Source organism: Mesoplodon densirostris, chromosome 6, assembly GCF_025265405.1.
Source record: "Mesoplodon densirostris isolate mMesDen1 chromosome 6, mMesDen1 primary haplotype, whole genome shotgun sequence".
In the NCBI taxonomy this organism is placed as follows: domain Eukaryota; kingdom Metazoa; phylum Chordata; class Mammalia; order Artiodactyla; family Ziphiidae; genus Mesoplodon; species Mesoplodon densirostris.
The window spans coordinates 36,412,752-36,428,264 of NC_082666.1; the positions used below are offsets into that span (position 1 = coordinate 36,412,752).

Below are 15,513 nucleotides of genomic sequence, written 5' to 3' on the forward strand. Positions count from 1 at the left end.
CCACCCATTATAATGCTCCTCCCGTCAGCCTTTACCAGTGGACTCAGGAGCCACTTATGATCATTACCTGGATTATCTTACTGAGGACAGCAAAATGGTGATATCCTAATTTTATCATTCCTTTGCATTTGTTAGGTGAATCCTTCTGAGAAGAGCTTTCCCATACCAACTATTTAGTTACCATAAAATAGTGTTGGTACTATTAATTTGATCTAATTTCAAGAGTGAAATAAAAAATGGAACAGATGAAGTTCCCAGATAGCACTCTGGTTAAAAAAAAAAAAAAAAAAAAGAATCCTTCACTGCTGATCTTAACTTAAAAGAGCCATATATATCTAAATGTGTACTTCTTGAGTATTTCACAGGCAGTAAACAGTTTATTTTAAACATAATAATCTGTGAAACATTACTAAGTGGTATAACCAACAAGCAAGCTCTCAAGTACCTGAGGCGTAGCAGAATAGGAAGATGTGCCTGCTGGGGGCAGAGGCCAATGACAAGAAAATAACACACTTTACTCAAGGTTGAGGCAGAGTGGCAGAAGGCTGGACAAAAGCAAGGCTCCCATGAGAATGTCTCTGCAAAAATGTTCTGACTCACCACTCCTCACATTTGCTATTGGGTCACTCCACTGGATTCTCCTCATTTCTCCATTCTTTCAAGAATCTAACATTCAAAGAAACCCAGTTTCTACTGGGTGGCTAAGAACTAAGTAAATCCAATACATTCAATTTCATCAACTGATTCAAACCTGAGGGCTCGAACTTCTGTCACAGGACTCATCACTCCTTTGTCCAGAAGGCAGGGCAGAAGGACAGCAATGGTTCTCTGGCCAGCTGCTCCGTTGGCAGGGTCACACATTTTCACACAAACCTCACATACAAAGAGCATGGAAATTAATGAAACTGACCTCTCACCCAGTAACGCGTTCATCTGACAAAATACTTCCTACTTCCTATATCCATAGAAAAGGATAAGTGACTCTACTTTCTACGATATCACAGAAAGAAAAAGAAGATCTCATGATCTGGGATTGAGTCCTATGTCTGCCAATAACTGAACAGAAAATTGGTAATGCATTTTACTTTCTAAGCTTTGGTCTTCTAATTTGTGAAACAGGAAACAGTTGAAGATGAAATGAGAAAATGTTTAGAAAGCACTCTGAAGAAGGCTTAAGGTATTATTATCATGATCATCATCAATAACTTTGGGTGGCAGCATAACACAGAGGTCAAGAACACAAATGTGGAATAAGAAACACTTGGATTCAAAACCTTCTAATACATTAGAAGGCACTGATATACCACAAAATCAAGTTCAAGTGGGAAACCAGTTTCAAAAAGGCGGCCAGGGCTTCCCTGGTGGCGCAGTGGTTGAGAGTCCACCTGCCAATGCAGGGGACACGGGTTTGTGCCCTGGTCCGGGAAGATCCCACATGTCGCGGAGCAGCTGGGCCCGTGAGCCACGGCTGCTGAGCCTGGGTGTCCAGAGCCTGTGCTCCGCAACGGGAGAGGTCACAACAGTGAGAGGCCCGCGTACCGAGGAAAAAAAAAAAAGGCTGCCAACCTCATAAGTATGAAAGGCAGATTAACTTATAAACATAGCAATAATAAAGAGAACAGATGTTGCTTGATCTAAATGTAATGTGTACTTCAGGGTCAAGAGAAAGTCCTATCTTATATAAAGGCCCAGAAGAGCTCTCCATTTAAAGAGCCCAGAGACACACTTTGTTAAAAATACTAGTATTCTAACGTAACAGCAACCAGTTTCCCATTCATTGTTAAGAAGTGGGCTGTCACATGAAGCCAGTTACACTGCAACTAAATGTCACTTTACATGACAAAAAAATAAGTCATAATTTTCACTGTCACATAAGAGTCCTGCCCCACTTCACCCCCCCCCCAGTATAAGACAAGAGTTTTCACCTTGCTCAGCGTTTTCAGAGCCAGTTCTGCTGCTTTTCGTACAGATTCCTAAAAATGAGAAAAATATGACATTATACAACGTCAGAGTTTCCTTCTCATCTACCCCAAAATGTGTATTTAAACTGCCTCCAAATCTACACAAATTGGTGAAAAATCCTACTTTCATTACTAGGTAAAAAATGGTATTTCACTAGGCTCTTTGCCCGTCAAGGAACATACTACCATGCCATACTACTATTTTTAAAATTAGATACAACCTATTTTGACCTTACAAAAATATGAATATTAGGTATAACAGTTTAGAAACTAAATGTATTACAAAAGCAAATGTATAGAGATCTATGTGAAGATTCTGAAAGACTTAAAAAAACTCTGACGAATAAAGCAAAAAACTGAAGTGCCTAATTTTAATGGTAAGATGGAAAAATTTTAAATTTAGACTGCCGAGGCAAAAGAGAAACTGGTCACGTTATTTGGGAATGACTGATCCAACTTATGAAGCTGATCCAAGTAGAGTTATTTTGGATTATTTCTAAACTGTTATTTGTTCCTCATCAACAGCATCACAAGAACTCTACTAAAAGAAAATCAGGCAGTAGTTACGCTTTTTATTTTAACTTTAATTAAATTTAGATCTAAAGATACCTAAACTTGCCGCTTCACAGACACATCAAAACTGAAACTTTGGGGCTTCCCTGGTGGCGCAGTGGTTGAGAGTCTGCCTGCCGATGCAGGGGACGCGGGTTCGTGCCCCGGTCCGGGAGGATCCCACATGCCGTGGAGCGGCTGGGCCTGTCAGCCATGGCCGCTGAGCCTGCGCGTCCGGAGCCTGTGCTCCGCAACGGGAGAGGCCACAGCAGTGAGAGGCCCGCATACCGCAAAAAAAAGAAAAAAAAAACCTGAAACTTTGGAGGAAAATTCTGGTCTTTTAAAAAAAATTGTCTGGATATTGAATTTTGAAATATGTAACATACATATTTTAACAATTCCAATTTATGCTATTCTATAAATAAATGCAGATTTATGTATATAGTACCTTTATATCATCTTGTACTCTAAAGAGAGTTTCCCAAATTTCTGGAAGTTTATCAATGATGTCATCTAGGGGTCTTCCTCTCAATAAATCATTCAGAGCTAAACAGCTGAAAATAAACAATTTGGTTTCAAATATATGATCAAGAAAGCTCAATCTTTTACTATGAAACATTCATATCAAACAAGAATATGGATTCTGCCTATATTTCTAGTCTTAACCCCCTCACCCCAAGACGGCAACGACTACTCTCTTATTGGTGCCTCAAATATACCACAGGCACATGGCATGTACACTCATCAAATGTCTATTTCCCACAACTATAATATAATCTCTTTAAGATGATACATCATTTTTTACTTACTAATATACCTCCAGGGCCTAGCACACTGCCAAGCATATAGCAGGCACTGAATAAACATAAATTATACATGTAAAAATAAATGCTACCCTACAAAGTCATGAGAGTGTATGAATGTATCTTGATGTCTAATTTAACAAGTGATCTACTTCTGTTATTTCATACTTACAAAAACTAAGACAACTTAGGAAAACCACTGACTAGAGCTTAAATATCATTAATTGTCTAACCCAACCAGAAATATGCTTTTTAGTGGTTTTAACTTATTCCTTTTGCACAAAGTATAAAACTTGGAAATTTGAAGGGAAAAAAAATTCAATTTTATTTGACTAGTCTTATATTTCCAAAAATGGTACCTGGATTCTCGAACTCGCCACATACTGCTGGTTAGATTCTTAACCAAATCTTGAAGAATTTCCTTCAAATACTTATCCACCTAATGAAAGCAAAAGGATAAAACTGAGAATGCAAAATCCATCAATAATCAAATGATTCATCTCTACCACACTGTGTTTCTGTATGTAACAGCCTAAGTGTCTCCCTAGGCCTCTCAGTCCACAACTCTCTCCCCACTTTAGTTGCTGAAAGCTGCCCAGCTGATCATCCTGAAATGCAAACATGATCCTCTTACTTTCCTCAGTGCATGAAAATAAAGTCCAATCACCCAGGCGTGGGTACGAAGCCCTCCTGGGACCATCTAGCTCCCAAGTTCTTGTATGTCCTGTCTCACCCTCCTCTCCCTAGCACACACTACCTCTACCTCTTCTATCTCCTACTTGTCCAAGATTCAAGTCAGGCATCACCTTCGCAGACAGGACTGGCCTACTCTGCCTTATGTTCCCACGGCACCTTCTTAAGCACATTGTATCAGACAGCACAGTAACTGTCCTGCCCCTTCACACTGAGACCTCGAGGGCAGGGGCAGTGTCTCACTTGTCTTTGCCTCCCTGGTAGCCTGCACCACGTCTGGCACATAAAGAAGCACTTGATTGTTCAGAATGAAGACAAATTTAATCTTTTAAGCCTCTTTAGTTTTGATATACACTTATCCACTTGGTAATAACTACACACACCGATAGTAGATTCACTTTTTATGCTAATCCAAAGAACTTCAAAACTTACGGCTTTTCCACTTTTACTCTTGTAGGTAGGAGAGGGTTTGTTATCCTCACTTACATTTAAGAAAACCAAGACAGGGAGGAAATAACTCACCTAAGATTTAAGAAACTGATGTCTTTCTATGTCCATGTCTCTAGACAGTCTCCATAGTCATCTCATCCACATCTGTGGCTTCACCTTCCACTCACACAGAGGTGACACTCACATCTAGAGAGCCTAAGCCTGGGCCCTATTAGAACTCAACCTATTAGATCTCAGTTGACCCAGTGGTACCAAGTACTCTCCTAGAGCAAACAGAACTCACCGAACCCTCCAGGTGGAACCCTCCAGTGCCTACCAGCATCAGACTGGAGACAGAGGAAAGGGCTGCATCATGCTCAGGCATGGAAAGACAGGGTAAGGGTCATGGGGTTTTTTTAAAGTGAACTAGGAAGCCACCAAAGGATTTTAACCCAAAATGCAATCCAATTTGCGTTTTTTAAAATCACTTTTGCTATTGGTAATTAAATGAAAGAAGGCAAAGAGAAGAGAAAGATGACAACCTGTTCATCAGGGAAGAATTAGGAAAAAAGAGAATAGATTCAAGAAATACTTTGGAGGGAATTCCCTGGAGATCCAGGGGTTAAGATGCAGCGCTTTGGGCTTCCCTGGTGGCGCAGTGGTTGGGAGTCCACCTGCCAATGCAGGGAACACGGGTTCGTGCCCGGGTCCGGGAGGATCCCACATGCCGCGGAGCGGCTGGGCCCGTGAGCCATGGCCGCTGTGCCTGCGCGTCCGGAGCCTGTGCTCCGCAACGGGAGAGGCCACAGCAGTGAGAGGCACGCGTACCGCAAAAAAAAAAAAAAAAAAAAAAAAAAAAAAAAAAGATGCAGTGCTTTCACTGCTGTGGGCCTGGGTTTGATCCCTGGTCAGGGAACTGAGATCCTGCAAGCCACACAGTGGAAGGAAGGGAGGAAGGGAGGAAGAAAGAAAGAAAGAGAAAAAGAGAGAAAGAGAGAGAGAGAAAGAAAGAGAGAAAGAGAGAGAGAGAGAGAAAGAGAGAGAGAGAGAAAGGAAGGAGGGAAGAAGGGAAGGGAGGAAGGGAGGGAGGGAGAAATACTTTGGAAGTAGAATCCACAGAATTTGCTACTGGATTCAATTGAGGGTGAGGGTGAGACAGACAATAATCAAGGATGATGCCCAGTTCCCCAGCTGGGGTAAATGAATGAACGCCGAGGAGAAGAGAGGGGGAAGTTTGTTTTTTTAAGTCCTGTTCTGGACATATTAAGTCTAAGGTATCTCGAAACAACATCCAAGCGACAATGTCAAGCAGGCAGTGAGACAGACAAGTCAGGAGCACAAGTCGTGCCTGGGCCAGAAGTAAAGACTGGGAACCATCACAATCAAGATGACACGTAAGCCCTGGAACTGATGAGCTCATCTAACAAGAGAAAGTGGAGAGAGTCAACGGTACTCAGAGGCAAGCCCTGAGAAATCCTAGTATCTCACAGTGAAGGAGGATATGAGAAGCAGCCAGATGAGAAAAAAACCAAATATGGTAACTGCCTGATTCCTTATCTACCTCCCCAACTACGTGAACTCCTTGAAGGCAAGAACCACGACCTGTTCTCCGCTACGTCAGTGGTTAACTATCGACCGACATACAGTTTTCCATTTGTGTGGATACACTGCCACTTCCTTAACCATCCACCCAATGGACATTTAGATTGTTTCCATTTTTGAGATTTCAATAAATGTTGCCATGAGCATCTCTGATACCTTGAAAGAAGGAAGAAAGCAAGGGATGAAGGGAAAGTCTGTTTGTTTAAACAAAAAAGTACACCAAGTAGAAAGGAAGATGAGCGTGGGTTTACATGCCATGTGTCACCTGGGACAAGGGCTCACAGATACTTGCCGTTGACTTGTCAGTGACCAGCGCGTTCCAAATACTTGTCATGGCCTGTCGAATGCCAAGGTTGGGATCAAACTGATAACGATAAAGACGAGGAACCAGCTGAGGCAGGAAAGGAGCTAGCTGCTCTCCAGCTCTGGTAGCAATTACATTAAAACCAAAAGCAGCACCCTAAAAAAATAAAACAACGTGGCTCAGATATGATATCCACATATCAAATATCACAAAATTCTTCCTCCTGTCCTTGTCCCTGAATAGAGCCTGATTTACTGGATGTCCAGCTTTACCAATCAATAATAGCAGCTATGTGGTGATCTAGATCTCCCTAATCACAGACTTTTACAAAACACATTGCATAACAGTTGTCCCCGTCTGCCAATGCAGGAGGTTTGATTTGGAGGGAGGAAAAAAATAAAATGTCCAGCAATAGCCACTTACCTTCCTAGAGTTCCACATTGCGTGATGGTTGGCTAGATTCATAAATTTATACACCAGATCCGGCTGACTAAGATCACTTGCCAGAGAACAAAGCTCCTTGTAAGTAGAGAGGCCCTGGCTTGAAAACAAAAATGAAAAAGTATGCTGTAATGTATTTCTCCACCTCCAGACTATTAAAAAAATTACATTACCAATATTACTAGGACATTTTAAAATTATGTTTTCGCTAAATTTCCAATATTGAGTTATCTCATTACCACAGAGGCAGAGAACCAGGGTGACGAGAATATAAAAAGTCGCCTACTTCAGTTCTCAGCAATGGCTGGTAAATGACCTAAGGCACCTGTGATGCCCATGAGGGTGGAGCCCTCATCACCTCAGGAGACGGCAATAATTCTTCGGTACACTGTGCACCCATCTCTCTCAGGATCCTAAGAAGACCGTCTGAAGACAACTTCTGTCTTCCCTACACCTTTTCTAAGCTACAGCGTCCCAATCCTGATAACAACTTCTTCAAGTCCTGTTAACGTCCCTCTGTATTTGCTCAACTACCTGATCTTTTCCATTATTTTGTGAAAAGTGAGCACTTTTTTTTTTAAAACTCAGAGGGAGTCTAGAGGGAGGATAAGTGGAATGAAACAACTTCAGTGTGAAAACACGGAGCTTCGGGAGAGACAGCCTGAGGCAGGGCTCTGGGGACTCCCCAGCAAGGCCCAGCAAGCTGCAGCTGGACCTGAGGGTTTTCAGAGGAAAAGCAACAGTATCAACCATGATGGAATAATGGTAAGACAAAAGAGGTATAAGGCTCTGCGAAGTAATTTGAAATGCCAAGTTGGTGGACTCCAAAACACCAAGTACAGATGCCCCCCAAAAAACTAGGTGCAGTGGGTGCCGATTCCTCCCTGAGGACCCACTGGCTGGGAGCTGACAGAAGTGCCCTCAGTCCAAGGTCAGGTCCTCCCCGAGAGCAGCCCACCACCAACGGCTAGTCGCTGAGGGGGTGAAAAGACCTGAGGAGGGGACACAGAGCAGGACCTCCCTGCAGGCCCTCCCAGCCCAGTCCCAGAGCTCCGTGACGGGTCACGGTCTCGTGAGCGGGGGCAGCAGTTCAGCTCCTCCTCGGCCACTGGACCTGTCCTGCCTCCTCACTCCCCCAGGGTGACGACCCCAGGCACCCTTCAATAAACTTCCAGCACACACACCTCCATCTCAGTCTGCTCCCCCAGGAAACCCAATCTTAAAACACTAGGCTTTTTCACTGACATTTTCTTCTTCCACTAACACACAACACCTCCCACGAGGGTGGAAATCAACCTGGTGAGCACCTTTTCCAACGGAGAGATGTCTACAGTGACTGATCAATGGATCGGGCACACTTACCCATCAGGGGTTTTGCCAAGGCCTCCTTGAAACACCACTGTCTCTCCAGAAACTTCATGCTTAGTTCTAAATGAAAACAACACCAAGAATTTAAATTAGCCTCAAAATTTTCATACCACCATTCAACTAATGCATACATTTCATTTGTAAACTGATAAAATCAAATTCCCTATCAAGTATCTACAGTGTGCAAGATGTAAAAGTCAACTAACCCTTCCCATCAGCCAGAGAACTTTGTAAAATGAAGTCTAGGAAGAACAAATAGATATAAATGACATCCCACATAAAGTTACACTGAATTAAATGTGGTCACACACTGAGAACTATTCTTCCTACAAGGAAGGTAACATAAAGCAGCGACCAATTACAAGAATGACTGCCCCCCTCTTCCTCTTCACAGATCGGACTTGCGTGACACACTTCCTCTCCACGTCTTCATTCCATTTAGCCAACGGTAATTACGGTACTTCTGTAATCCAATGCTTTACCTGTCCCAAGATCATTCAATTTTCAAAGCCTGAATTACTGGCCTGTTTCTAAACAGTAGTTTAGTTTACTTTCTAAACAGTATACACTGGATAATTAAACTGCTATCCACAGTATAACAATCAATGACTTGCAATTTAGAAAAGGCTTAATAAACAGGAAAATCACAAGCTGAACTTTCCTTCTTCCACTTCATATTCTCAGTATGTGCAAAACTTGCCCTGCGTGTTCAAATCTGAAATTTTCAAGTTCACTGTACCTTTTGCCAGTCATCAGTGTTTCTACAAGAGTAGAAACCAACTCCTGCTGATCTTGTTCATTGCCCAGTTCATACACCAACCCAAGGCCCTTTGAGGCAACATCTTGGCTAAGTTCTACACAGAAGTCAGACAAAACAATATTCTTTTAAGAAAAATTTGTCCTCTGGCCATCAAGTAAAAAAAAGTTAAACTTGTAACATTAACCCAAAATGATATCAAAGTAAAGATATGAAAACATAATCAACCTGTCTATTTTGTTAAAAACATACTAAATCATCTGAGTGGACATGACACCAGCAAGTCTCTGTAAATGAGAACTACATTCACAGAACATCCAACTCACAAGCCAAGTCAACCCTGCTGGGCCTTAGTGTGCAGTGCATGGTTGACAAAGGGTCAGTGGATGCACGTCACATACATGAGAGGTAATCACAGGATTTCAGGATGCCCACGTGCAATTTTTAAAATGAAAAGTCAACATCAGACCACATGTTTAAAATTAATAAAACAAAGCTACTATTTAAATGTCTAACACAAATATTTGCACTCTCTCCTGGCTTAAATCACAAAGAAAAAAGGAATTCTAAGTAACAGGAGAAGAAAGCTATTATTTGGTACAAGTACGAACGTTAAAGAAGGCCTCGGCTCCACTTTTAAATGCAAAACTGATCTAATGAATAAATGATCTAATTAATAAATAAATACATTAAGAATCAAGTTTCCTGTAGCCTTCTTCTATGTTCATTAATCCAGATTTTTCAAAATTTAAAATACAAGTTTAAAGAAGTTTGGAAATCAAATATTTACCAATTACTTACCATCATTTTCTGACAAAACAGAAACAAATGCACTCTGAATTTCTTTAAGATGAGACTGAAAGAAGAAAAAAGGCATTCAGAACACTGAAACTCCACCTCCTTGGGAGAATAAAAATCTTGCTCTCAGGGTACACAACCCCTGTGAAGTCTCACAACCAGAGGCAGTCACAAACCCTGCTGTGCTCTCACCTTCGAAGGTGGCCAAATTACCTGAAGGCTGTAGCACTTACAGGTGGTCTAACGCACACAGTCTGAGCCTCCCCATCCTCACCACTTCCTCTGACGTTGTACCTTCAACTTAAGAATCACCTTCCAGCCCATATATATCAGGTACCATCCTTCATTCCTTCACGTATAGCTTATTTCAAAATATGTGTTACTGGTTAGTGGCCCTCACTCCCATACACTTCCCTTCCTCCTACCTTTCTATTAGAAATATTTCATAAACAGTTTCCAACAGAGCTGGATCACATTTACAGAATGGCTTACCTTCACTTCTTTATGGGTACTTAGCTTCCTCACAAGGGAAAGGAGCCAGATGCAAGCTGCTTGCCTCACATGTGGGTTGGAGCTGATGATATGTTTATTTAAAATCAGATCCAACACCCAGGGGACCACATCATTAACTTTAGCTCCTAAAGGGAAAGGGAAAGAATGATAAGAAGCAATTAAAATAACTGAATAGAGCTTCCTGAAAAAGACTAAATTTTAATCAACGTTTACTCAATACAACATATTAAGATCTAAATGACTAAGGTGTTTAAATAAATTGCTGAAGGAACTGATAATCACTCACTTCAGAACCTAGCATAAACGAAATAACCTTTTAAAGGTACTCAGATAACTTTAGTTCCCTAGAATGAAGAATTATCACCACCACGGGGGAGGCCAGGCGCGCGCAGGGGGAGAGGGTGCGGGAAACCGCTGCACCTTCCTCTTAACGTTGCTCTGAACCTAAAACTTCTCTTTTTAGAAAACTGTCTTCAGTTTTTTTAATACCCATATGATTAATGTAATTTTACTCATTTAAACAGTGATAGCAGGAAAGAAAAGTATTTCTCTTCCTTTCTATTTCCTTTTAGACCTTAATTGCACATGGAGTTCTTAAAATAAGTATTTTTTTCTTTTATTTGTTTGTTTGTTTTTAAATTTTTATTGGAGCACAGTTAATTTACAATGTTGTATTCGTTTTGTCTTAGTTTTTTTTAATTATCCCCATTCGTCCTAGTGTCAGCCATTTTTCTTTCTCTCCCGTATCTTTCCCAACATCTCCATCTAAACACTAACAGGCAAACCAGCCTCTATCAACCTCACTTTCCTCCTCCAGCTACTACGCCATTGTTCTCCTTTCCTTTGTCACTTCAGAGTTCCTCAACCTTGGCATTACTGAGGTTGGCAGGACACTCTGCTGTGGAGAGCCATCCTGTGCCCTGTAGGATGTTCACAGCATACGAGACATGTGAAATCACAGTACCTGTAACACGTCATCAGAAAACGCATGCCCCTTCACCTATGTGGTCACTAAAAGCCACAGTGACTTAGTGGAGAGGCACCTGCTGCACGACCTGCACTGTGTGATAAAGGAATAGGGGACACAAAACTTGGAAACTGCTAGGCCTAACACTGGCTAAACACACCAATCCTCACGAATAGAGCACAAGTCTGAAGGTAATCGATAGCTAACTCCCCTGCCTGCTTGCCAAAGGACTAAAGAAACAGTTCTCATTCATTTTGTGCTCAGTCTCCTTTAACCAACTGTCTTTCTTGACTGAGCCAAATTGATAAAGACATATATAAATATTGGAAAGAGAGTTAAAATGGAATGTATACATTTTTTTCTTTTGCTCAAAGGTGATAACAAGAACAGAAGAGGGTTACTTGGTGGTAATAAACTGATTAGCTGACTATATGGTACCGGCAGGGGGCGTATATTCTTCTTCAGCCACCAGCCAGGCATCCCGGGCGGCCACAGAACTAGTTCCTATTGCAGCACTGGTGATGGCTTCGCCGATAGTGAACTGAAGCTCTATCTGCTTGGCCTGCAATGAAGGGGATAAAAGTGAGGAGTCAGAGAGAACATTGCCCCAAAACATCCATTTCCACAAAAAGCCTGCTTACTGTCTTGTTTCTTGGCATGCTTTGTTTTTACTCTTTTGCCTGCAATGCTCTCAGATAACGGGATGGCTGGCAAGTGAGGCAGGGTGAGGGAACGGAGAACCCAAGAATGACTTGAGGATCTTTTCCCAAGTCTGTGCTGCACTCTTCACCCTCAGCAGAGAACCACTAAGCAGGGATTTTTAATCTTTGGAAGAATGAAACCATTTACTTGGCGGAGAAGGGCATGGACTGTGAAGCCATATGGATCTTGGTAGAAATTCTGTTTCTCATCAGCTACATACACTTATGTAAACTCTGAGACTCAACTTTGTCATTTGTAACATGAGCATAAATAATACCATCATCCACCTCATCAGGCCATAGGGATTAAATGAGGTTAATGTACATAAAGCATCTAGTAGACACGTGACTGGTAGTAACTGCACCCTTAACAGCGGCCTTTATCATTTACTAACAGCTCCTCTCTGCACGCTTAAATTACATGATATCTGCAAGTTCCTCTCAAATGGTTCAGAAAAAAAACCAGAGAATGACAAAGCAAACGTGGTAAAATACTGTAATTTGGTAAGTCTGAATAAAGGGTATACAGGAGTTCTTTACATTATTCTGACAACCACACTGTAAATTTGGAATTGTTTCAAAAATCAAAAGTTTAAAAAATTCTAAACTATACATACTCAAATTTTTAAAATCAGATTTAGAAATTGACACATCTCACAATTGTGAATCACTGACTAATATGGAATTGGGCCAGCCTCAGCTCCCTTTGGCATTTTTCTCTAATGTTTGCTGGGAATCAGAAAAGACCTAAGAATAGGAGAGTAAGAAGAGAATGAAGAACAGAGAATATGAGGGGTATGGGAATATGGGCCTTTTGGGAGAACACTGTAAAGCATACAGACAACAGTCTAGCCATTTCCAAGCTCAATCAACTAAATGCTCTAGGCTTGCTGAGGTATTAAGTGCTGATACCACACACTTCCTACTCGGAGAAAAAATATTTGAAGGCTTCAGTCCTACAGCTTTCCTGGTTAAAAGTTTCTCTTGGCAACTCTAAGCTGAGAAAAGGTTATCTCAACACAGAGGATCCCATATTAGGGAGTCATTTTATGTGCCTGTTTTTACCTGTTTACAGTTAATAACAACATGGTTGGCATTACAAACAAAAACAAAACTCCCTAACTCTATTTGTGAGAATGATATCCAGATTTTGCTTTAAATATTCAATAAATAAAGAGTGGGTAAATAGGGATCATTATATTATTATTCTCTCTACTTGTGTGCATGTTTGAAATTTTCCATAATAAAAAGTTAAAAGAAACAACAACAAAAAGAACCTTTAGAACTTTGTCTTAGATGACTGTGAAGACATGTTGCTTCTCTTGATTCCGGCTTTTTTTAAATTCTCCTCCTTCAGTCTCTCTAACATGCTTCAAGCTTTTCATACAGTTCTGTACTTCTAAACTCTTAAAATAATGTCTTCAGTAGCAAGTTAAGAACCGAGACAAACCTTCATTTAAACAAAACTGGAAGAAACCCATCTCTATCATAGATATATAAAAAGAAAAGGGCTTCCCTGGTGGCGCAGTGGTTGAGAGTCCGCCTGCCGATGCAGGGGACACGGGTTCGTGCCCCGATCCCGGAGGATCCCACATGCCGCGGAGCGGCTGGGCCCGCGAGCCATGGCCGCGGAGCCTGTGTGTCCGGAGCCTGTGCTCCGCAACGGGAGAGGCCACAGCAGTGAGAGGCCCGCGTACAGTAAAAAAAAAAAAAAAATAAAAAAAAAAAAAGAAAAAAGATGAGAAAGGAGACATCACAAGATTTTCTCCAAGACGTTACAATGTCAGTGACATCCAGGGAGAATGAGATATGGTTATAATTTCTTGTCAAAAAATTTCACCTTAAAAATACTCCATCAAGAATCCAGAGACCTGCATCCTGATGTCGGCTCTATCACTCAGCTGCCTTATTACTCAACCACAGCTCTCCTCTCTCCTCCCTCTCTTTCTTCAAGGCCCAGCAGCGACTTTGCCACCAAAAAACGTGCACCAGCTCCCCCACACAGAAGTGCTCACGCCCGCCTTCGTGAGTCCACTGCCTTACATGCAAACATCTCTTCATTCAGTTACTCTTCCAAAAATGTTTGAGGTCCTGCTACTACCAATTACGCTGCCAGGCCCCTGTTTTATAAGGGGGTGAGGATGGGGGTGCAAAACAGACTTTGCCTTCAGCCTAGTGGGTAATTAGCAACTGTGATAAATGTTGTGAAGAAAAGTACAGAGCAGCATGAAAGCACAAATAAATAAATAATCTACTCTAGTCTGAAGGGTCAGGAAACTTTTCAAAGAGCTATAGCAACAACCTGAGAAAGAAGGAAGCATGGGTCTTTCAAAAGCTCAGAGCAAAGAAGGACTAGAGGCTGGTGAACAAAAGCGGCTGGTGAGTAAGTGACAAGAACCAAGGCCCAATCAGGGGCCACATCAGACTGTGTTAGGTCACTCATATTGGCTAGCAGTTGTCTACTTATAGGTCTTCTCCACCACACTGGACATTTATCTAGAAGACAGAAGCAAAGTCATCAGACTCAAGGGCAACCAGAACACTGGCACCCACTCGCCACATCTAGTTGAATGGGTACGTTTCCCCTTCTACCTACAATGCACCACGCTTTACTCAAAAATGATGAGAAGGGCTTCCCTGGTGGCGCAGTGGTTAAGAATCCACCTGCCAATGCAGGGGACACGGGTTCGAGCCCTGGTCCAGCAAGACCCCACGTGCCAGGGAGCAACTAAGTCCGTGCACTACAACTACTGAGCCTGTGCTCTAGAGCCTGCGACCCACAACTACTGAGCCCGCATGCCACAACTACTGAGCCTGCACTCTAGAGCCTGTGCTCCACTACAAGAGAAGCCACTGCAATGAGAAGCCCGCGCACCGCAACGAAGAGTAGCTCCCGCTCGCCGCAACTAGAGGAAGCCCGCGCACAGCAACAAAGACCCAACACAGCCAAAAATAATAAATAAAAATAAATAAATTTATTTTTTTTTAAAATCATGAGAAAAGGACTTCCCCAGAGAGGTGATTTAGTCAATGATACGATTACCACAGTGATGGGCCCACAGATGGTACTCAGTAAGTACTTGGTGAATAAATGAATAAAGTTTTAATTTAAAACCTCACAGCACGCAAAATTCCAAGTTAAGAAAAATGCCTTTTGTTTGAACGACTAACAACCAGATAGCAATATAAATACCTCCACAGAATCCATCAGACCTTGCAAGAGGAGTTTCTGGTGAGGAAAATCTCCATCCCCAACTGGAAAATACCCCAGTGTTTGGATAGCTCTTTCTTTCATCTGGAAGAACACAGAATTTTTTTTTTTTTAAATGAAGTATATAACAGTTTGGTCCCAGAAAAAATGTTTCCAAAATGAGAAAGCAGGGAGGAGGAGTCTGTCTAACTAATGCATCAGCACATTTTTTTTTTTTAAGTATCCAATTTTACAGAATTATGTCTATACGACATTGGAGGTAGAAAGACATAAAACTGAGTTCATTAAGGGTCTACAGCTGCAAAAGAAGGAAGAACAAAGTCTTTAACTAGTTCATTATCCTACAAGCTATAACAGTTATAAATGTAGATTCTGGGCCCAGAGGACCTAAGATCAAGGCACAGCGCGACCAT

The 15,513-nt window shown here is 41.8% G+C and overlaps 1 protein-coding gene across 4 annotated transcripts in view; it reads right to left on the reverse strand.

Annotated features, from left to right (window-relative positions):
• The window catches only part of ECPAS (Ecm29 proteasome adaptor and scaffold), a 109,577-nt gene that overhangs the window by 26,050 nt on the left and 68,014 nt on the right, over positions 1-15,513 (reverse strand). For all 4 annotated transcript variants that reach the window (XM_060101286.1, XM_060101285.1, XM_060101284.1 and 1 more), the window contains 12 exons: positions 15,083-15,184; positions 11,627-11,750; positions 10,201-10,346; positions 9,712-9,766; positions 8,893-9,007; positions 8,148-8,213; positions 6,768-6,885; positions 6,333-6,500; positions 3,676-3,755; positions 2,962-3,067; positions 1,926-1,973; positions 752-873 (listed from right to left, as the gene is read on the reverse strand). In XM_060101286.1, coding sequence (XP_059957269.1) covers positions 752-873; positions 1,926-1,973; positions 2,962-3,067; positions 3,676-3,755; positions 6,333-6,500; positions 6,768-6,885; positions 8,148-8,213; positions 8,893-9,007; positions 9,712-9,766; positions 10,201-10,346; positions 11,627-11,750; positions 15,083-15,184 — 1,250 coding nt within the window. The remainder of the gene's footprint in view (positions 1-751; positions 874-1,925; positions 1,974-2,961; positions 3,068-3,675; positions 3,756-6,332; positions 6,501-6,767; positions 6,886-8,147; positions 8,214-8,892; positions 9,008-9,711; positions 9,767-10,200; positions 10,347-11,626; positions 11,751-15,082; positions 15,185-15,513) is intronic.